The sequence below is a fragment of the Rhinopithecus roxellana genome, chromosome 15 (genome assembly GCF_007565055.1).
Source record: "Rhinopithecus roxellana isolate Shanxi Qingling chromosome 15, ASM756505v1, whole genome shotgun sequence".
Lineage (NCBI taxonomy): Eukaryota > Metazoa > Chordata > Mammalia > Primates > Cercopithecidae > Rhinopithecus > Rhinopithecus roxellana.
Window position 1 is genome coordinate 118284911 of NC_044563.1, and position 23813 is coordinate 118308723.

Below are 23813 nucleotides of genomic sequence, written 5' to 3' on the forward strand. Positions count from 1 at the left end.
ACAAATGCTTGCTAAAGAATAATAAGCCCCAAATATGTGCCTTTTAGAAGAAAAAGTTAAAGGATGGAAGGACATATCACAAAAATATTAACCAAAAAAGGCTATAGTAACTATATTAATACAGGTAGATTTTCAAGCACAACTGTTACAATAGACAAAGAGGGGTATTTCATATTGATAAAGGTTCATTGCGATAGAAAGAAATGACTAACATATTGATTGATTGATCGATTGATTGATTAATGGAGACACACCTAAGCTGGAGTGTAGTGGTGTGATTGCAACTCGGTGCAGCCTTGACTTCCTGGGCTCAAGCAATTCTCCCACCTCAGCCTCCAGAATAGCTAGGACTACAGTTATGCACCAGCATGCCCAGCTAATTTTTTATGTTTTGTAGAGACAGGGCTTCGCTATGTTACCTAGGGTGGTCTGCAACTTCTGAGCTCAAGCGATCCTTTTACCTCAGCCTCGAAAACAGCTGGGATTACAGGTGTAAGCCTCACACCTGGCCTATTTATAAACTTTTGTAAACAAAAAGGTGAAGTACACAAATCCACAACAACCACTACAGATTTTAAACTTCCTCTCTCAGTAACTGTTAAGAAAAGCAAACTTAGTATCTGTGAAAATATAAAATATTTGAACAGAACAATTACCGTATATGTGACACCAAATTTAACTACAGAATATATATCTTTTTCAAGTGTACATAGACTAGTCATCAAAATAAAGCATATGCAAAACCATAAGTCTCAATACATTTGAAAGAACTGAAATCATACAGAGTATGTTTTATGTTTTCTGACCACAGTAGAATTAAACTAGAAATAAGCAATAAGCAACAAAATGAAAAATAGAAATATCTAAATATTTAAGATTAAACATATTTTAAATAACTCATCAAATAAGAAATTCTATTGGAAATTAGAAAATATTTTGAACTGAATGATGAAGAAAATATGTCATGTCAGGAACATGTAGGATGTAACTAAAATAGTGTAAGCTATTTATTTATATCTTTTTTTTTTTTTTTTTTTTTTTTTTTTTGAGACAGGGTCTCACTCTGGTTGCCCAGGCTGGAGTGCAGTGGCAGGATCACGACTCACTGCAGCCTTGACTTCTCATGCTCAAGCAATCCTCCTACCTCAGCCTCCCCAGTAGCTGGGACTACAGGTACGCACTAGCACACCCGGCTACTTTTTCAAAATTTTAGTAGAGTCGGGATCTCACCATTTTACACAGGCTGGTCTCCAACTCCTGGGCTCAAGAGATCCACCTGCCTTGGCCTCTCAAAGTGCTGACATTACAGGTGTATGCCACCTCGCTCAGCCTATTTACATCTTTTAAAGCATATATCATTTAAAATGTCAAATTGGCCAGGCATGGTGGCTCACACCTGTAATCCCAGCACTTTGGGAGGCCGAGATGGATGGATCACTTGAGGTCAGGAGTTCGAGACCAGCCTGACCAACATGGTGAAATTTCATCACTACTAAAAATACAAAAATTAGCCAGGCATGGTGGCACACACCTGTAATCCCAGGTACTTGGGAGGCTGAGGCAGGAGAGGCGCTTGAACTCAGGAGGCGGAGATTGCAGTGAAGCTGAGATCACACCACTGCATGCCAGCCTGGGCAATAGCGTGAGACTGTCTCAAAAAAAAAAAAAAAAAAAGTCAACAATCAATGATCCCAGCTTAGAAATTAATGGCCTAGAAAAAGGTCAGCAAATTAAACTCAACAGAAGAAAACAGTAAAGATAAGAACTGAAATCAACTAAGTAGAAAGTAAACATGCAATATAGAAATTCAACAAAGCCAGAGTTAGTTGGTTGTCAAGAATAACATTAAGGCCACGGCCGGGCACAGTGGCTCATGCCTGTTATCCCAGCACTTTGGGAGGTCAAGGTGGGTGGATCACCTGGGGCCAGGAGTTCGAGACCAGCCTGACCAACATGGTGAAACCCTGTGTCTACTAAAAATACAAAAATTAGCTGGCATGGTGGCACATGCCTGTAATCCCAGCTATTCGGGAGGCTGAGGCAGGAGAATCGCTTGAACCCAGGAGGTGGAGGTTGTGGTGAGCCAAGGTTGCCCCATTGCACTCCAGCCTAGGCAACCAGAGCGAAACTCCATCTGAAAAAAAAAAAAAAAGAATAACATCGATAAACCACTGGCAAGGCTGGTCAAGACAAACAGAAAATATATAAATCATCAATAATAAAACTAAAAAATAGCACCATTATAGATTCCACAAACATTTAAAAGATATGTTTTTAAATGTAAGAAATAATATTATGCCAATAAAATTGAAAATCTAGATGAGGTGTTCAAATTCCTTAAAAACTGTAACAGTCATAGATGGAGTTTTCTTTTTGGCACAATTTTAAAAAGCATTTAAGAAATACATATTACCAATATTATAGGAAGTTTAGGCTGGGCACAGTGGTTCACGTCTGTAATCCCAGCACTTTGGGAGGCCGAGGCAGGCGGATCACTTGAGGTCAGGAGTCCAAGACCAGCCTGACCAACAGGGAGAAACCCAGTCTCTACTAAATATACAAAAATTAGCCAGGCGTGGTGACGCACGCCTATAATCCCGGCTACTCAGGAGGCTGAGGTAGGAGAATCACTTGAACCCAGGAGGCGGAGGTTGCAGTGAGCCAAAATTGCACCACTGCACTCCAGCCTGGGCAACAGAGCGAGACTTCATCTTAAAAAAAAAAAAAAGTTTAGCAATAGAAAATTAGACAAAACTTTTCAATTCATTTTAGGAGGTCAGAAAAACATTAATAGTAAACTTAACAAGCATATAACGGTAAGGAAAATCACAAACCGGTATCTCTCATGAACATAGAATCAAACATCTTAAACATGGTATTATCACATTTATCACATTTAATAATGTGCTTTATAAAAAGAAAAATATAACAAAGTGGGGCTTATTCTATAAATGCAAAGTTGGCTCAACAGTAACAAAACAAATTAGTTTACTACATTAACAGAATAAAGAAGAAAAAATATATGGTCAATTTGGTAAATGTGGAAAAAAATTAATGCTTTTACACAATATTTTAAATCTCAAAAAAAACCTGAAGAAAATTTTCTCAATTTGATAACAGGTATCAACTAAAACACCTACAGTTTTTACCCTATGTAATGGTTAAAAAAATTTTTTTAATCAAAAAATAACCCAAAACCGAACATTTTTTGCTATGATGTTGTAAACAAAGCAAGAACGTCCTCTACTACCACTTCTTTTTTAACATTATCCTGGACATCATAGCCAGTGCACTAAAGTAATTAGGGGCAGCTGGGTGGGCAGCACAAATATTAAACAAAATGAAGTAAAGCTCTTCTTATAACCAGATACCACAATTATATATATAGAAACTCCAAAAAAAACTAACAATACATGAAACATAAAAAGATAATTTAGCAAGGTCTCTGGATACAAGATCAATATACAAAATAAATTGTGTAACTATATAATACAACAAACAGGAAGAAAATAAGCTCTTTAAAGTATCACTTATAACAGCACCAAAAAAATGCAATTTTGTTTGCTTGTTTGTTTGTTTGTTTGTTTTTGAGACAGAGTCTCACCTCGTCACCCAGACTAGAGTGCAGTGGTGTGATCTCGACTCACTGGAACCTCCACCTCTGGGTTCAAGTGATTCTCATGCCTCAGCCTAGTATCTGGGATTACAGGCATGTGCCACCACACCCAGCTAATGTTTCTGTATTTCTAGTAGAGACAGGGTTTCACCATGTTGCCCAGGCTGGTCTTGATTCCTGGCCTCAAGTGATCTGCCTGCCTCAGCCTCCCAATGTGCTGGGATTACAGACATGAGCTACCACTTCTGGCCTACCATAGGGTTTTTCAACCTTGGTACTATCAACATTTTGAGCCAGATCAGTCTTTGTTGTGGAGGGCCTATACTGTACATTGCAGGATGTTTAGCAGGATAGTTGATCTGTACCCACTAGATGCCAACAGCACTCCTCACCTCAGTTGGGACAACTAAAAATATCTCGACATTGTCGAATGTCCCCAAGGGAAGCAAAATTAACCGTGGCTGAGAATCGTTGATCTAATGAAAGATATCAGTACTCTTCCACTCAATACCTTAAAACATAGTTGACAGAAATTAAAGATCTAAATAAATAGATATTTATTATAGTTTGGAAGACAATATTGTTACAAGGTTAATTCTCCCTAAATTCATCTAGATAGTCAATGTAATTCCAATTAAAATCCCATCAGGTGGGCTAGGCATGGTGGCTCACGCCTGTAATCCCAGCACTTTGGGAGGCTGAGGCAGGCGGATCACTTAAGATCAGGAGTTCGAGACAAGCCTGGCAAACATGGTGAAACCCCATCTCTACTAAAAATACAAAAATTAGCCGGACATGGTGGTGGGCTCCTGTAATCCTAGCTACTTGGGAGGCTAAGGCAGTAGAATCACTTGAACCTGGGAGGCGGAGGTTGCCATGAGCCAAGATCATGCCATTGCACTCCAGCCTGGGTGACAAGAGTGAAATTTCATCTCAAAAAAAAAAAAAAAAAAAAAAAAAAAAAAAAAAAAAAAAAACCATCAGGTTTCTTTAATGGAAAATGATAAACCCTATCTAAAATTTATGCAGAAACGAAAAGGCAACAGCCTATGCAATCTTGAAGAAAAAGAATAACAAAGTTACACAACTTATACCATCAGATATTATGTATTTATATAATCCTACAGTAATTAACACAAATTAACATTTGTGTAAGGACCGTCCAATAAACTGAATAGAAAGAACAAAAACAGTCACTTGATTTTTTTTTTTTAAGTGCCACAGCAATTCACTGGATTAGAAATGGTCTTACCAATATATAGAGCTGGGTCTACTGAAAAACCACAGGGAAAGAACTAATCTTCAGCTTTAAAAAATTATTTTGAGATGGATTATGGACATAAATGTGAGACTATCTTCATGACTTCATTTAGGCAGAAATCAAACCTGACACATAAAAAAGAAAATCAACAAATCCAACTTCATTAAAATTAAGAATTTCTGAGCATCAAAGCTACAGGCAAGCTACAAGCAAAGAGAATGTTCGTAATATGTATATCTGGCAATGGGCTCATATCCATATTAAATAAAAACTTCCTAAACATTAGTAAGAAAAAGACTGACAACCTTCTTCCTCCTAATGGATAAAACAAACGGGCATTTCACTAAAGAAGATATCCAAATGACCCACCATATTACAAAGTTGCTCGGCAACATTAACTATCAAGGAAATGCAAACTGAAATCACAATAAAAAATTAACACAACCTCCTTAGAATGGCTAAAATTTTAAAAGACTGGCAATACTATGTGTTGGCAAGGATATTGAACAACGGGAGATCTCATTCATTGCTGGTTGGGTTGTAAATTGATCTTGAGAAAACTTTTTGACAGTATGTAGTGAAACTAGACATACTGACACCATGTAACTGAGCAATTCCAACCCTGGATGTATTTCCAACAGAAATGGTGCATCAGTCCATCCAAAGGCATACACAGGAATGTTCATAGCTGCTTTCATAATAACCTCAAAGAGGAAACAGCCCAAAAGGATAAACTGTAGTATAGTCAAGTTACAGAATACTAAACATCAATGAAAAGGAATAATCTCTCTCTCTCTCTCCGTTTCTCTCTTTTGTCCTTGTTCCCTGTCTCTTCTGCTAATGCTGCTAAAAAATAATCAAGGTCAGTTCTCAAGGGCTAGGGGAAAAGGAAAGAAAGCAACGAGATGGAAAAGAACTATCCCCCCAATTCTGAAGTCCAAATGCATTGTTATGAGGCAAAAATAAAGACTGTAGAAACACGTCGGGCGCGGTGGGTCAAGCCTGTAATCCCAATACCGTGGGAGGCTGAGGCGGGTGGATCACTCCAGGTCAGGAATTCGAGACCAGCCTGGCCAACATGGGGAAACCCTGTCTCTACTAAAAATAGAAAAACTTAGCTTGTAATCCTAGGTACTCGGGAGGCTGAAGCTGGAGAATCACTTGAATCCTGGAGGCGGAGGTTGCAGTAAGCCGAGATCGCGCCAATGCACTCCAGCCTGAGCAACAGAGCAAGACTCCATCTCAAAAAAAAAAAAAAAAAAAAAAGTAGAAACGAAGGCAATTTTCAATAGAAAATAAGAAAAGTGTGTTTTCTATTAAACAGCATGCTGTACCAGAACAAAAGTGGTCTAAAAAACAAAATAAATAAACAGTATGTTGTAATGTACTGTGTATGGAAACTTTTTTTTTGGCCTTTAAATGTACATTTTAAGGAAAAAAAAAAAAAAACCCACAGATGGTAAAACAGAATAGTTTCCTAAGTAGTCACATAGACATCTGTCTTCCAAAATAGATAAACCTAATTCAGAATAATATTTTCTTCGGAAACGTTTGAGTCATCAAACGTAGATAACTCTAAATCTGAGGTTATAGCTCTTGAGACTAGGACATTAACCTATGCTGAGAAATTATTATTAAAAGTGAACGTCAGCAAGTATCGATTGGCAATTTGTCTCCATCCCCGACCCTTAGTTTCCCTAACCGCCAAGCCCGGGGTGGGGGAGTGGAGTGGCACAAGCTCCCGGGAAAGACTGGCTGACCTCCCTCCCTGCACCGGCTGCGGCAAGGCCGTGACCCCTGGGTACCTAGAGACGCGTGGCCCCGCCCCCGCAGCGTCGCTTCGACCCAACGGCCGCCGCGTCTCCATGGAAACGGCCCAGGCATCCAGGCAGCCGAGAGCACGATGGCTACTGGGGAGCTCGGGGACGTGGGCGGCTACTACTTCAGGTTCTTGCCTCAGAAAACCTTCCAGTCTCTGAGCTCTAAGGAGATCACTAGCCGGCTCCGCCAGTGGTGAGGAACCGAGGCGCAGGGAGAGAAGAGGCCCTTTGTCTTCGCGGCTATGGAGGCGCGAGCCGGGCATCGAAGGGGCCAGCGCGTGTCGGCGCCATTCTGAGTGAACCCCGAGGCTTCCTGAGTGAACCCCGAACCACCCGGGCAGGGCGGATGCTGTGGGTGGGATCGGTTATCGGTGCGCTCTGAGAGGGTGCCAGCCCCCAGATGATGTCTTTTTCCTTCTCTGCCCCAGGTCCATGCTGGGCAGAATCAAGGCACAGGCGTTCGGCTTTGACCAGACCTTTCAGGCTTATCGGAAGGATGATTTCGTCATGGTTAGTATGGGGGTCGGAGAGTTCCTTGGGTCTCTGCCGATTTTTAAACTTCCCCCCAACGTTGCCATGAATTCTTGTGAACACGCCATTCCCTAATGTCGTCGTTTTCTTGGCGTTTGGGAGTAATGAAAGGTGCAAATGATTTTTTTAAAGGAACTTTTACGTTTCGAATCACCCATCATAAATTTGTCATTTAGTTCATTCTTTCTCTACTTTCAGCATCTTGTATCTTGCCTCAGGGAACTTTGCAGTTCTGGAAGATCGCCTGCTCTCTGGAAGATTAGTTTCTCCCTTTTCTAATTTTTGTTTCATTTTATTTTGTTTTATTTTATTTTATTTACTTATTTTTTGAAACAGGGTCTTTCTCTGTCAACCAGGCTGAATGAATTGCAGCAGGACAATCTCAGCTCACTGCAGCCTCGACCTCTGGGGCTCAAGTGATCCTCCCACCTCAGCCTCCTGAGTAGCTGGGACTACAGGTGCAGGCCACCACGTCAAGCTAATTTAAAAAAAAAAAAAAAAAAAAAAAAAAAAAAAACAACAACAACAAATTTTTTGAGGCAGAGCCTCACTAGGTTGCCCAGGCTAGTCTTGAATCCCCGGGCTCAAGTAATTCGCTCACCCCGGCCTCCCAAAGTGCTGGGATCCACCCCCAGCCTCTCTTTTTAGATAGGCACACCTCATTTAAAAAAATTTGAATATTATCACACAGCTTTATCACCGCTTTATTTACTAGCTCCAAATTACTTTTGAGTTTTTTCTCAACATCACACCCATTCTGAGAACTGGGCTTCAGGCTCTACTAGCAGTTCCAAATGAGAATTCCCCCAAAAAAGTTTGAAGCCGTAGCATCGTGATTTGAATGTCTTTTGACTGCTAGAGATGACTACTTTGAGAAAGGTAAAACTCACTTGAAAGTTTAAGTTTTGGTGTGTTTGTTAAAATTTAGTCCATTATTTTCAATCCTGTTTTGTTTTTGTTTTTTTTCTCTCCTCAATCAAATGGAAAACGCTATTATGGTTTATGACATTATCTTCATTCTCTGCCATTCATGTCCTTCATGCATTCACTGTAGTTTATAGTTTGGCATAATAAACACTTCCTGAGGGCCTGTCATGTGCTAGGAATTCCTTCCAGTGCTGGGGATAAGAGGAGGAACAAGACAAGAACCCAGCTGTTAAAGATTGTACAAGCCTTGGCAAGACTACAATAAATTTTTTTAAAAATCTGATTATTTCATATAGTGATAAGGGCAGTAAAGAAAAGAGGAGGAAATGGAGAAAGGAGAACATTAGGTAGGATTGTGTCATAGTTCTGGAGGCTAGAAGTCTTAAATCAAGGTGTTGGCAGGGCCATCATTCCTCTGAAACCTGTAGGGGAGAATCCGTCCTTGCCTCTTCCTGGCTTCTGGCGGTTGCCACCCACCCTTGACATCCTTTAGCTTGCAGCTGCAGCACTTTCTTCTCTGCCTGTCAGTCCCATAGCCTTTCTCTTCATGTGTCTGCATCTCTTTTCTTCTTATAGAGACAACGATCATATTGAATTAAGGGCCCAGCATAACCTAATCTTAATTAATTAGATCAGCAACAACCCTAATTCCAACTAAGGTCACTTTCTGATATTTCAGGAAGGATGTAAATTTTGGGGGACACTATCAACCCATAACAGAGAGTAAATTGGTTAAATGTCTATCTCCCTTTCTCTAAGATAGTGTGATAGTGCCATTATATTAGAATGCTACTGATAATGGCATTAATAACATTTCTCAAATACTCATGGTTAGATTATTATGTAGTTTTTTATATTTTTTATTTATACTAGTACTGGCTGTCTATAATTTTTTTTTTAAAGATCAGGATTTGAGGTCACTGAATTTTAGAATACTGTAAAAATTTTAATGTAATTCAATAAATATTTGTTGAATATTTACTGTGTCCCTCTAGAGGGCATTAAAAAGATGAAGAGACCTGATCCCAGCTTACAAGGCATGTATAGTTTGGGGAGCTAGAAATGTTAAGAAAAAAAAAAGTCTGAGGCAGGGCATGGTGGCTCACAACTGTAATCCCAGCTCTTTGGGAGGCTGAGGCAGGAGGATCACTTGAGCCCAGGAGTTTGAGACCAGCCTGGGCAACAGAGTGAGACCCTGTGGCTATTTTTTTAAAAAATTTTAATTAGCTAGGTGTGGTGGCACACACCTGTAGTCCTAGCTACTTGAGGGCTGAGGTGAGAGGATTGCTTGAGCTGTGATCGTGCCACTGCACCCTATCCTGGGTGACAAAGTAAGACCCTGTCTCAAAAAAAAAAAATTCTATATTACTTTACAAAGTATTATTCTATAGCAGTAGTGACTCCAGTGTGTGCAGATTTAGCTTTCGGCAACTTTTATATTACATTTATCATTAATCTTTACAATAATCTGCTAAGTTTGGTGGTGTTCTGACTCCCATTTTATAGCTTAAAATTCAGAAAGGTAAGTAATTTATGCAAAAACATTCAGCAAAGGGCAGAACCCAGGCATTTTGACTCTAGATACCATGCTGTTTCTACTACAAAAACTCATTACTGAACAGAGGGTATTGTTTAAACTAGAATTCCAGATTTTGAATTTTCCCTTTCAATTTAAAAACAAATCTTGTTCCAAAAGTGTATTTGTGAGATGATAAATGAATGGGAGGAAACATTTATCTGGCAAACATTTCTTTAGTTCCTAGGTCTATATAGATGCATAGACACAATTAAAGCAAGGGAAATAACCAAAACTGCATTGCAGAGAGAGAAGTGATATAATACATAGCAGAGGCATAAGGTACTTGGGTGGCACAAAAGAGAAAGTGATCATTTTTGGCTGAGGTGGTCAGAAGAGCATTTAACAAGACAAGACTCTTAAGGTGGGGCCTGAAAGATGAGTAGGAATTCATCAGGTCGATGAATTGGCAAGGATAATATTTGAGAGATGGGTGGGATAATATTTTAGAAGATCTTTTGTGCCATGCAAAGACATTTGGGCTAAGAAGGAGAAGGTTTTAAGAAAGACTTTAAATTTTAAAATATTGAGATCACCTTGCCAAAAGTGTGGAGAGTGGGTTGTTAGGACTGAGTTAGGAAGTAGTGACACCAAATTGGAAACTGTTGTCCTCTAGACAGTTACATGTTGATGTCGAGTACCAGTGTGGCCCAGATTTAGGAGAAAGGCTTAAGGAATGGTAAGATATTGAGAGTAAAGGAGAGGGGGACATGTAGGATGACTCCCAAGTTTCTGGCTTGGTTGACTCGAGTGGCTGATGATGCCATTACATGTGTAGAAAACACAGAATTACAAGGAAAATGAGTTCAGTTCTAGGCATGCTGAATTTGAGGTACATACAAGTGGCAGTATTCTAGATAGTTGAATATAACATTTAACTTTGGATTTCAAGAGAGCTCTGGGCTCAGTATACAGTGTTGACATCTTCACAATGGGACTAGGGATGATAAGGAGAATTTTCCACATAAACAACTGCAAGGAAGTGCCTTAATTTACAGAGCTTTCCTGGAAGCCTGCACAACACTTCTGCTTCCATCTCATTACCAGAACTTAGGCACGTGACCAGAATTTAGGCCTCCCACATCCCAGGGAGGCTGGAAATGCAAACTAAGCTGAGCATATTGCTGTCCCAAATAAAAATGAGATTCCTTAAGGAAGAAAGAATTGATATTGGATTAGGAACCATCAGTCTGCCAGATAGATGATATATTCAAATATATACTTAAATAAATTAGAAATATTGTCTCTCCAGTATGTATTCTGGATGTAAAAATTAAATTAATAAGAAATTAAAAATAGAGAAACTTATCTTTTTCCACTTTCAGATTTCTATTTATTATTTGTTTATTTTTAATAGAGACAGGGTCTCACTATGTTGCCCAGGCTGGTCTCAAACTCCCAGGCTCAAGCAATTCTCCTGCCTCAGCCTCCCAAAGTGCTGGGATTACAGGTGTGAGTTATCACACCCAGCCCACTTTCACATTTTATGAAACAAGTTTATTTAACATTTTCACATGCATTTTGACATCAGTATCTTTGTTATTACTGTAACTAGTTTAGGAATCATCTTATATTTTTCCAAAGCACAATCAGCTTTCCTAAAGTTGAGATACAGAAAATCTCTTCTAATGCCTTGCTGGAAATTCCATTCCAGAATGCAATTTGCATGTATTAAGACTTTTTTTTTAAATTCACTTATTAGACATATAATCGTAATCTCAATAATGTACTTTGCATTGCCTTATTCGAGGGTCCCTTATAAAGACTCATTTCCTTTGGTTCTAGGTCAATTCACTGCAGGCTAGTTGACCTGCTGCTCCATTTATAATGACATCTAACATGTAACTGTTAAGTTAATAACCACCAGGAATAATTACTAAATCCGAATTAAATTTTCTTTTTTTTAAGAGATTCAGAAGGCCTAAAATGCATTCAAAACCAATATTAATTGAGGTTAATTCCAGTTTATGCATGTATCTTTTTCAAAATGTACCAGTATATAAATTAAAATACTTGCATAAATATTCTTTTATTTGAAAGCCTGAAGAGTCATAAGGCAACTTGCTTTTTGTCTAAAAATAACTTCGGGGAAAATTTATCTTTTTATAATTAAGCATGTATGACACCTATTTGAAAAAAATGTGTTTACCTTCAATTCTTCACCACTAGAATGTAAATGCCGTAAGAACAGGGAGTGTGTCTTGCTTGGCATAATGTAGACATTTGTAAATAATCCTCAGCTCACATCTCTTCTCTGTTCTCTTTCTTGTTAAATAGCATTTATTAAATGGTTTTTCATGAAGAGAAATCCCAGGAGTCATCTTCAATTCTTCCTTCTTCATTTGTTTCTTCCTCCTAAATAACATTAAATCCATCTACTTCTCTTCCTCCCCACTTGGTATCTCCTTGACTGGTGGGAACATCAGCTCTTCCATAATTACAACAGTAACCTTCCTCCTAACCAGTCTTTTTCCAGCCCTTCAATTCATTCTCCACACTGCATCCAGAATGAACTTTAAAGAAAAATAGATGATTCTGATAACTGTTTCCTCTGCTTAAAAACCTTCTGTCTGGCCAGGCGCAGTGGCTCAAGCCTGTAATCCCAGCCCATGGGGAGCCCGAGGCGGGTGGATCACCTGAGGTCAGGAGTTCAAGACCAGCCTGACCAACATGGTGAAACCCCGCCTTGACTAAAAAATATAAAAATTAGCTGGGCATGGGTGGCAGGTGTCTATAATCACAGCTGCTCAGGAGGCTGAGGCAGGAGAATAGCTTGAACCTGGGAGGTGGAGGTTGCAGTGAGCTGAGATCACGCCATTGCCCTCCAGCCTGAGCGACAGAGTGAAACTCCTCAAAAAATAATAATAATAATTAATTTAAAAATAAAATTTTAAAAAAGGCTGGGCATGGTGGCTCTCACACCTGTAATCCCAGCACTTTGGGAGGCTGAGGCGGGCAGATCACCTGAGGTCAGGAGTTCAAGACCAGCCTGACAAACATGGAGAAACCCCATCTCTACTAAAAATACAAAATTAGCTGGGCGTGGTGGTGGGCGCCTGTAATCCCAGCTACTTGGGAAGCTGAGGCAGGAGAATCTCTTGAACCTGGGACGCAGAGGCTGCGGTGAGCAGAGATCACGCCATTGCACTCCAGCCTGGGCAACAAGAACGAAACTCCGTCAAAAAAAAAAAAAACCTTCAGTGTGGCTGGTGCCGTGGCTTATGCCTGTAATCCCAGCTTTTTGGGAAGCCAAGGCAAGAGGATCACTTGAAGCCAGGAGTTTGAGACCAGCTTGGGCAACAAAGTGAGACCCTGTCTGTATTATGAAATTATAAAAGAAAAAAGAAAAAGAACTTCAGTGTTTTCCCACTGCCCTTAGATCAAAATACTGATCAAGACCTAGATCGATTTTAGATCAAGATTAAAATTCTTCACTTGACTGCAAGGTCAATTTAACTCCCCAGCCTTATCTGACCACTGCGCCTTCTGGGTCACACCAAACCTCTTCACTTTCCTTTAATGGAATGTGCCATCCTTTCTCACCTTACAGCTTTCAAACTTGCCATTTTCTCTCTCTTAAAAAATGGTAATTCCAGTGGCATACTGGAACCAGTTTAGGAGAGCCTGATTGCTAGACTTTCAGGAATCTTTGTTTGTTGGTTGTTATACTGTTGGCAACTTGAAATTCACCATGGAAACAGGCAAATGCTACAATCAAGGCTTTTTGGGGGAGGAAGGGTGGCCAGTTGTTAAATACTTGCCAGTATACCCCGTTGCCCAGCTAACTCTTATTCAGCTTTCTGAACTAAACCTAAATGTTCTTTCTATATTAACATTTCTTCCCAATACCATTAGATTATGTCTGCCCATTTTGTACTTTGATAGCACCTGCACTTTTTTGTAGTATACGTGTCATGTAACTATCTTCTCTCTTACTATCTGCCTGCCCATGAAGGCAAGCACTGTCCATTGGATTTTAGTATTAGGAAGTCAAGGGTACTATTCATTAAGTGATAGGAGCAGGAGCCAGATAGAGAGGAATGAGAAGTAGATAAGAGAAGTGAGGCCAGGCTTGGTGGCTCACGCCTGTAATCCCAGCACTTTGGGAGCCTGAGATGGCTGGATCACCTGAGGTCAGGAGTTCGAGACCGGCCTGGCCAACATGGCAAAATGCTGTCTCTACTAAAAATACAAACATTAGCTGGGCGTGTTGGTGCACTTCTGTAGTCCTAGCTACTTGGGAGGCTGAGGCAGGAGAATCTATAGAACCCAGGAGATGGAGGCTGCAGTGAGCTGAGATCATACCACTGCACTCCAGCCTGGATTACAGAGCAAGACTTGGTCTCAAAAAAAAAAAAAAAAAGAAAGAAAAAAAAGTGAGACAGTTTAGATTCATCTCTCAAGAAGGTATTTAGGAAAAGTGAGTGATCACTTGAAGGGAATGTTCAAAAAATTAAAATATTTATTACAACAATTTTAACAACAAAGAATAATTCATAGAAAAAGTCAGTCTTACCCCATCTACTCCTACTCCCTACCCTCTCGACCCTCCTCTTGCCAGGAGTCTGTAAGTCTGTAACCACCACTTCTGAAGTTTGATATTCTTTTTTTTTTTTTTTTTTTCGAGACGGAGTCTTGCTCTGTCACCCAGGCTGGAGTGCAGTGGTGCGACCTCTGCCTCCCAGGTTCAAGCAATTCACCTGCCTTTGCCACCTGAGTAGCTGGGATTACAGGCATGTGCCACCACGCCTGGCTAATTTTTGTATTTTTAGTACAGACAGGGTTTCTCCATGTTGGTCAGGCTGGTCTTGAACTCCTGACCTCGTGATCCACCTGCCTCGGCATCCCAAAGTGCTGGGATTACAGGTGTAAGCCACCGCACTCGGCCTATGATACATATTCTTACATACTTTTCTTTATACTCATATAAATGTATAGAGGTTTTATTTTGTTTTATCACATGCATTACTCTTTTGTTTTTTTTGAGATGGGGTCTCACTCTGTCACCCAGGCTGGAGTGCAATGGTGCAATCTCAGCTCACTGCAACTTCCACTACCCTGGGCTTTAGCAGTCCGCCCAATTCAGCCTCCCGAGTAGCTGGGGCCACAAGTGCACACCACTGTGCCCAGCTAATTTTTTGTATTTTTAGTAGAGATGGGGTTTCACCATGTTGCTCAGGCTGGTCTCGAACTCCTGTGCTCAAGTGATCTGCCTCAGCCTCCCAAAGTGCTGGTACCATAGGCGTGAGGCACCGCACCTGAACATATACATACTCTTAAACTATCCTTTTTTTTTTTTTTTTTTTTTTTTTTTTTGTGAGACGGAGTCTTGCTGTGTTGCCCAGGCTGGAGTGCAGTGGCACTATCTTGGCTCACTGCAAGCTCCACCTCTCAAGTTCACGCCATTCTCCTGCCTCAGCCTCCAGAGTAGCTGGGACTACAGGCGCCCGCCACCACACCTGGCTAATTTTTTGTGTTTTTAGTAGAGGCAGGGTTTCACCGCGTTAGCGAGGATGGTCTTGATCTCCTGACTTCGTGATCTGCCCGCCTAGGCTTCTCAAAGTGCTAGGATTACAGGCGTGAGCCACCGCACCCGGCCCTAAACTACGTTTTTTTAACTGAAAGTATTTATGGTTTTTCCTCAAAATCAATACATGGTCTGTTCAGGGGATGGTTATTTAGTAAGCGCTATATGTTAGGCCCTGTTCTAAGTCCTGGGATATAGCAGTGAATAAGAAAAACAGGACCCCTACTCTTAGGGAGTTTATATTCTATTCTAATACTTTCTTTTCAATAGCTGCATTCTGTCTGATATAGATGGACTCTATTTTATTCAACTGTTTTTCTACTGATAGATATTGAAATTGTTTCCAAGTTTTGACACTACAAACAATACTGTATTAAAACAAAAAACTCCTTATACCTAAATCTTATGCACTGGTGGTTTCAGAACCCAGAAGCAGAGTTTATTGGATGAGGTATGCATGTTTTTATTGTTCAAGATAATAGCAAATTACTTTCCCAATGGGTTATAAAGATTCACACTTCTGCCAGCAGCTTGTGGAAGTGCATGTCTTCTGGTGCTCTCACCAAAAGTTACCAGTCTTTAAATCTTAGCATTGTAACAGATAAAAGTGGTATCTTCTGGATTTTATTTTCATTTCTTTCACTGCTTTTGAAATTGAGCATCTTTTCCTAAAGTTTATTGGCTATTTGTGGGGTTTTTTTGTTTGTTTGGTTTTTGGTTTTTGGTTTTTTGTTTGTTTGTTTAGATAGTCTCACTCTGTTACCCAGGCTGGAGTGCGGTGACACAGTCTCAGCTCACAACAACCTCCACCTCCCAGGTTCAAGTAATTCTCATGCCTCAGCCTCCGGGTAGCTGTAATTACAGGAATGTGCCACCATGCCCAGCTAATTTTTGTATTTTTTCAGTACAGACGGGGTTTTGCCATGTTAGCCAGGCTGATCTTGAACTCCTAGCCTCAAGTGATCCACCCACCTTGGCCTCCCAAAGTCCTGGGATTACAGGCGTGAGCCACCACACCTGGCCCTATTTTTATTTTTTATATGCCTATTTTTATCCTTTGGTGACATGTGCCACCCTCAAACCTTGTGATGACATTGGCCTATTACCTTCTAACATGAAGAAAGAAAAAAAATTATAAAATAAAAAAGAGCTAGGCTGGATGCGGTGGCTCACGCCTGTAATCCCAGCACTTTGGGAGGCCAAGGCAGTCAGATCACCTGAGGTCAGGAGTTCGAGACCAGCCTGGCCAACATGGTAAAACCCTGTGTCTGCTAAAAATACAAAAAATTAGCCGGGCATGGTGACACACACCTGTAATTCCAGATACTCAGGAGCCTGAGACAGAAAAATCGCTTGTACCCGAGAGGCAGAGGTTGCAGTGAGCCGGCATCACGCCACAGCACTCCAGCCTGGGCAACAAGAGTGAAATTCCATCTCAAAAAAAAAAAAAAAACAAACAAAAAAATCTTTAGTTCCGATCACCAGCAGCTGACTCAAGCTGAAAAGGCAGAAGAAAATTTAGGTTTGTCAGTTTTTATTACATTTTGGGTTTTTTTTAACCACTAGGATGTCAGTTTCTCTGTTTTAACATATGTGTTGCAATATTTTCTCTCAGTCTATTATTTTTCTTTTATTTATTGCTCTTCACAGACATTGTTTTCTGGCTGTCCAACACCTTGTGAACAACCATGCAATTTGGGGGTAACTTTGGGAAATGCAAGTGAAACCTCCCAAAATGCAAGGAACTCCCTTGCATCCAGATCGTAAGCGTGGGACCTAGGTTTACAAACAGACTTATCAGTACAAGACTGGAATTTTGAAGCGAGCAGCTTAAGGAAGGAGGCACACACAGAATTCATTTCATTGGCAAAGGCAGTGGCAGAGACCACTTTCAGGCCAGACAGACCTGGCACAGCAATGGCCTAGGTTAGAAGGAAGTGATGCTGATGTCTATGACCATACCACCCTGAATGTTGGAAGCTAAGCAGGATTGGGCCTGGTTAGTACTTGATGTTCATGGCCATATCAACCTGAGTGTACCTGATATTGAAAGCTAAGTAGGGTTGAGCCTGGTTAGTACTTGAGTAGGAGAAAGGGGTGGTGGTGGCTTCCTCTAGTGCTTGATGGGGCTATCACTTCTCGGCCTTTTGGCTACGATCAACTGTATCAACTGTAGTGCTTGATGGGGCTGCAGCAGGGGTGACAGTTTCCTCATGAGGGCAGTTCTGCATATGATTTTGCATCGTTCCTGGGTCCAGCCATCAACCTGATGCCCTCCACCTCCGGAACATTTTGTGGACTCCCTGAGATGCTTCCAGTAAATTTTCTTCTGCCTTTTCAGCTTCAGTCAGCTGCTGGTGCTTAGAACTACAGCTCTTTTTTATTTTATATATTTTTTTATTTTTTCATGTCAGACTAACAATATGCCGACATCATAACAAGGTTCCAGGGTGGCACATCTCACACATACCTGCGAACACCTAGTCATCATACTCATAAACTACAAAAGGATCTGGAACTAAAACTCTTACCTGCTTTGTTGTCTTTTGTCCTACAGAAAATGTTTCATTTTTAGGAAGTTAGATTTTTCACTTTTTTAAATGCCTCTTGGAAAGAATTAAATTGACAGTTACTTTTGGATTTAGATCTAGTGTATGAGTTGTTACTAAGGCAATTCAGTAAGCAAGACTGAAGGAAAACAAAGTTTTCAAATATTATATAACCTCCTAATGTTTATTGTATATCATTATTTTCTAAATTAAGTTCCAAAGACATCTGTACTTGGACACACAATGTTCATACTGTTCCAACTTGAATGTAATAAAACTTCATTTATTTATAAACTAGTACTCAAGACATTTTACCAATTTAAAATTGTCCTTTCCATTTGAATTAAAGAAGATTATAGTTATTTTATGTTAATTTTTACTATCATTTATAATAAAATATCTAACTTATTCCCCTCAAATTTGTATTTTAGGCTTTTTTCAAAGACCCAAATGTTATTCCCAATTTGAAGTTACTTTCAGATTCTTCTGGACAATGGATTACATTAGGTAAACAAAATTTTCATCTTTTCAAATACTCTTTTACTATTATAACAAAATTTTGCCTCAGAAATTTTCATCATTAAAATATAAATTGTGAATGCCTCATCTGTTTGATACATCATGATCAGGTATGACCAGCTGTGCCAGGCCTGCTCTGCATCTCTTTTCTGGGAGTCTACTGCTACTATCCTGGCTTAACACATAAGAGCAATTTTTCTCTCTTTTTATTCATATAAAAGTATTTATTGTGTGTTTTCCATGTACTCTGCTAGATATGGGAACATTAAGGTAAATAAGAAAACCTGTACTAAAGGAACTTGATATGTTAAAATGTGTGTGTGTGTGTGTGTGTGTGTACTAATGTGTCAAAGGTGTTACCATAGAAGTGTAGCCAAGAGCCAGGCGTGGTGGCTCACGTCTGTAATTGCAGCACTTTGGGAGGCTGAGGTGGGCGGATCACTTGAGTACAGGAGTTCAAGACCCGCCTGGCCAACATGGTGGAACCCCTTCTCTACTAAAAATACAAAAATTAGCCAGGCGTTGTGGTGAGCACCTGTAATACCAGCTACTTGGTGGCTGAGGAAGGAGAATCAGCTGGACCTGGGACATAGAGGGTTGCCGTGAGCTGAGATTGTGTCACTGCACTCCACCCTGGGTGACAGAGCAAGACTGCCTCAAAAAATAAAAAAAGTTAGAAAGTGGACAAGAGTGGTCAGTTTTGCCCAGAGGGAAAAGATCAGGAAAGATTCCACTGATATGGGGATATTTGGGCAAAATCTCAATTGAGATGAGTACATGGGTACATGGATTTCTCACAGAGGAATCGGCCAACCACAGGATTTTTTTTTTTTTTTTTTTTTTTTAGACAAGGTCTCACTCTGTCTCCCAGGCTGGAGTGCAGTGGCGCCTCCTGGGTTCAAGCAATTCTCATGCCTCGGCCTCCTTAGTAGCTGGGATTACAGGCGTGGGCCACCACACCTGGCTAATTCCCGGCTAATTTTTGTTTTTTTGCTTGTTTGTTTTTTGAGACAGAGTCTCACTGTCACCTAGGCTGGAATGCAGTGGCGTGATCTCAGCTCACTGCAACCTTCATCTCCCAGGTTCAAGCGATTCTCCTGCCTCAGTCTCCCAAGTAACTGGGATTACAGGAGTGCGCCACCACACCCAGCTAATTTTTGTGTTTTTAGTAGAGACAGGGTTTCACCATGTTGGCTAGGCTGGTCTTGAACTCCTGACCACAAGTAAATCTGCCAGCCTTGGCCTCCCAAAGTGCTGAGATTACAGGTGTGAACCATCATGCTCAGCCTAAGTTTTTTTTTTTTTTTTTTTTTTAGTAGTGATAGGGTTTCGCCATGTTGGCCAGGCTGGTCTCGAACTCCTAACCTCAAGTGATCCACCCACCTTGGCCTCCCAAAGTGCTGGGATTATGGGTGTGAGCCACCGTGCCCAGCTAGATTATATTTTCATAATGTATTGTTTCATAATACATTGAAAGAGCCAGAAATTTTTTTAAAGAAAATTACCCAAACACTTAAACACTTAATAACAGTCACTTAAATGCCTTCAATAACTCATGGGTCAAGGAAGAACGCAGAGAGTTAATATAAGATTATTTTGGAAAAAAAATATGAAAACTATGTTTTAAATTTTAGGTTGAGGTATCTTAGCAACAGAATGAATAAAAGCAACATTCCATTTAGAAGGAGAATCTGATTGGTGATAAGGATTTATACTCAATAAAATGCATTTTAAATTAGATTTTTTTTTTTGTTTGGGAATGTATTTTGGTAAATTACTGCATTATATTCTTGTGGAAGCCTAGTAGCCTTACACAAAAGTAACAAAGTATTAGTCAAGAACAAGATTACAAACAGTTCGTGATGTTAGACTTAGTAGGTCAGATTTTATTGCTTTTGGCTAAAGACTACTGCAAAATTTATAGAGCAAAAAGCTGGTACAGACCACTTACAAAATTAAACTGAGTATCTGAGAGAATACATTTACCCAACTCAAAATTTTCAAAAGGAAATAATCAGAGCCATGTTTCACAGTGCTTATAAAGCATGTTTACGGTAACTTCAGTCAATCTATTTGAAAAAATAAGGTTCACTGAAATAAGTATTCAACCCTCTCCCACGTTAGTACATACACAAAATAGCATTAACTTTTTACTAATTTTTGAAAAAATCATTGCAAAAAGAGGTTATCAAATACCACATGTGCCTGACTTGATGAATTATAAATACTCTGAAAAATAGTACAGAAGAATGATAGCACTCTATTTCAGAAGTAGAAGTTCTAGTGGATTGTTAGTACTCTTCCATTAACTCATTTCTATCTCTTTTTTCTTTTTCTGCTATATTTCTTTTTCTGATATACCCCCCTCTTATTTTCCTCTGGGGCCCTTTTAAAGCAAAAGAAGCCGCTTTTTAAAATAGGTGAAGAGACATTCTTTTGGCAAGTGAACCAGTTCTAAAGAAAGTGATGATGGAACCTCGTTCACTGTGCTGCACTCCCTGGAGATTACCAGTTTTCGGTGCTGTTTTATCCTCTCAGCCAGCCGCCATAGCTCCTATGTTTAGATACACTTTGTCTTTTTTTAATAACATATAATGGATACTTCCTATGTGCTCAGCTAAGGGCATCATGCACATTATCTCCTTTCAATCATGAAACAATGCAAGAAAGGTAGTATTATATATCACTATTTTACAAATGAATAGTCAGAGGCATAAGCTAAGTAATGTGTGCAGTTTTACATGGCTGAGTGAGCAGATTTGAGATTCAGATCGAGGCTCCAGAATTCAAGACGTTGACCACTTCACTGTCCTGCCTCTGTCACTTCCACATTGATGGGGTTGCCAGAAAAGTACTAACTTAAGACACCAAATGATAAGGAAGCACCCAGTGTTTTATAATGCTAGTATTAGGGGAAAAACTGTATTCTTTCTGTATGTGATCACTGTGATGCATTACATATCTTATAAATGCTGGGGACATAATGAAATTCCTACATAAAAAAATAGCATTTGCTTTGGAGTGAGTTGTGTCCCCACCACCAAATTCACATGTTTAATCCCTAACCCTTCAATGTGATGGTTTTTGGAGATGGGGCCTTTGGAAAATAAATTAGGTTTAGATGAGGGCACAAGGTTGGGGCCCTCATGATGGGATTAGTGCCTTTATAATAAGAAGTAAAAACACTAGAGCCATCTAAGTACACAGAAAGAAGGCAGTTTTCTGCAAGCCAAGAAGAGTGCCTTCACCAGCAACTGAATCATCTGGACCTTGACCTTGGACTTTCTAGCCTACAAAACTTTGAGAAAAACACGTCGATTGTTTAAGCCACCCAGACTATGGCATTTTGTTATAGCAACCCAAGCTGACTAAGACGGATCTTGGTACTGAGAAGTGAGGTGCTGCTGTAGCAAATACCTAAGAATGTGGAAGTGGCTTTGGAACTGAATACTGGATGGAAGCTTGAGGTGCATGTATACGGACATTATGGGCAATTCTGGTGATAGCTCCCAAGGAAATAAGGGATATGTTATTGGAAACTGTGATAAAGGTGATCTTTGTTAAAAAGTGGCAAATAACTTGGATGAACTGTTTTCTATTGTTTTATGGAAGGCAGAACTTATAAGTGATGAAACTGGAGATTTAGCTGAAGAGATTTCTAAGTAAAGTCTTAAAGCAATGTCTTGCTTATAGTAAAGTATGAAAGAAGAGAGATGAATTGCAGAAAGAATTGTTTACCAGAAATGAATCAACATTTGAAGATTTGGAAAGTTTTCAACCTATCCTTATTGTAAAAAATGAGGAAGTTTGTTCTGAAGAGAACACTGTTCAGAACACTGAATAGCCATTTGATAAAGAGATCATGGGTATGACTCATGGACTTAATCAGCCATTTCAACAGAGTCAGGAATAGAGGTGGAATTATATCAGCAGCAAAGACTCTGCTAGTTTGAACAATGAGATGAGATGAAGGAAGGCTGTTGGACTTCTTAGATCCTACAAGACTGGACCATAGAGCTATTGGGCTGTGAACATGCTTTATTCTTCAGAAAAGATTAGAAAGACCCCGAAGCAATTCAGAGATCTTCAGAGCCATCAGGGCCACTGCCTCCATTAAACAGGGCAGATGGCCTCCAACCAAAGCCTTGGAGGCAGGGCCACTCTGCAGAGCATACGGGCTAAGTTGGCCCTGTGGAACCTTGGAGGTTGGGCCACCCAGAGCCTTCAGGGCTCTACCGCCACCAGGGTAAAAGCAAGACTGCCACCCCAGTGGGTCCAGAGGCAGAGTATCAAACCAAAGAAGATTATCCCTGAGCATTTAAGATCTAAAGGAATTTGCCTTTCTAAGTTAAGGGCTTGCTTGACACCTGTCACCCATTTCTTATTTCCTGTTTCTCCCTTTTGGAATGGAAATGACTAGCCTATGTCTGTCCCACCTATGTATTTTGGAAACACATACCTTGTCCTTCTTCACAGGTTTACAGCTGGAGAGGAATTTTGCCTTAGGATGAATCATACCTCAAGTCTACCCTTATCCAATTTTTATGATATTTAGAAGAGACTTTGGACTTTAGAGTTGATACTGGAATGAGTGAAAATTTTGGGAGCAGGACAAGTGGCTCACGCCTGTAATCCCAACACTTTGAAAGGCCAAGGTGGGAGGATCACTTGAGCCCAGGCATTTGAGACTAGCCTGGGCAACGCAGCAAGACCCTATCTCTAAAAAAAAATTATCTGGCCGTGGTGGCACACACCTGTAGTCCCAGCTATTCAGAAGGCTGAGGCAAAAGAATCTCTTGAGCCCAGGAAGTTGAGGCCACAATGAGCCATGATCACATCACCGCACTCCAGCCTGGGTGACAGAGTGAGACCTTGTTTAAGAAAACAAAAAAAAGTTTGTGGGGCTGTTGGAATGGAATGAATGTATATTGCATGTCAGAAGAACATGAATTTGGGGTCCTAGTGGTTACATGTTATAGACTCAGTGTCTGAACTATGTCCTCCTTAATTCATATTTTGAAGTCCCATGACCGATCCCTCCCTCTACCTCATTGAAACCCAATTATTTCCCAAAGGCCCCATCTCCTACTACCATCATGTTGAGGGTTAGAGTTTCAATATATGAATATTTGGCCATACAGTTCAGTCCATAGAAAATGCAATTTTTATCTCTCAATATATGAATTTTGAAAGGACAGAATTCAGTCCATAGCAAATGCTATTTTCATGTCTCTTATTAAGTGGTTTGAATTTAATCACATTTTTTCACCATCCAAACCCTCCTTCTACTCCCCAAATCAGAGCTAGGGTAGACTAATTAAAATGGCATGCCCAATGTCAGTCCCTCCTCCTGTGTCCACTGACCAGTCTTCAGAAACTATCAGACTCTCCTCTGCTCTTGTTTTTTTGGTCTTTCGACATCGCCTAGAACTCCTCTTATCATTTCCTATGGTCTCCTTTTTTCTTTATCTAATCCTTCAGAGGATC

The 23813-nt window shown here is 40.2% G+C and overlaps 1 protein-coding gene and 1 non-coding gene across 4 annotated transcripts in view; one reads left to right on the top strand and one right to left on the bottom strand.

Moving 5' to 3' along the window:
* Positions 1–6752: 6752 nt before the first annotated feature.
* The window catches only part of CFAP300 (cilia and flagella associated protein 300), a 37017-nt gene continuing 19956 nt past the window's right edge, over positions 6753–23813 (top strand). For 2 of the 3 annotated variants that reach the window (XM_010379034.2, XM_010379035.2), the window contains exons 1-3: positions 6753–6890; positions 7126–7207; positions 18239–18314. In XM_010379034.2, the coding sequence (XP_010377336.1) occupies positions 6781–6890; positions 7126–7207; positions 18239–18314 (268 nt within the window). In that variant the 5' untranslated portion in view covers positions 6753–6780. The remainder of the gene's footprint in view (positions 6891–7125; positions 7208–18238; positions 18315–23813) is intronic. The other variant, XM_030918253.1, reaches the window with a different exon arrangement.
* LOC115893788 lies at positions 17667–17770 on the bottom strand. The gene has a single exon (XR_004053841.1). It is a non-coding gene; the product is annotated as a small nucleolar RNA U13 (small nucleolar RNA).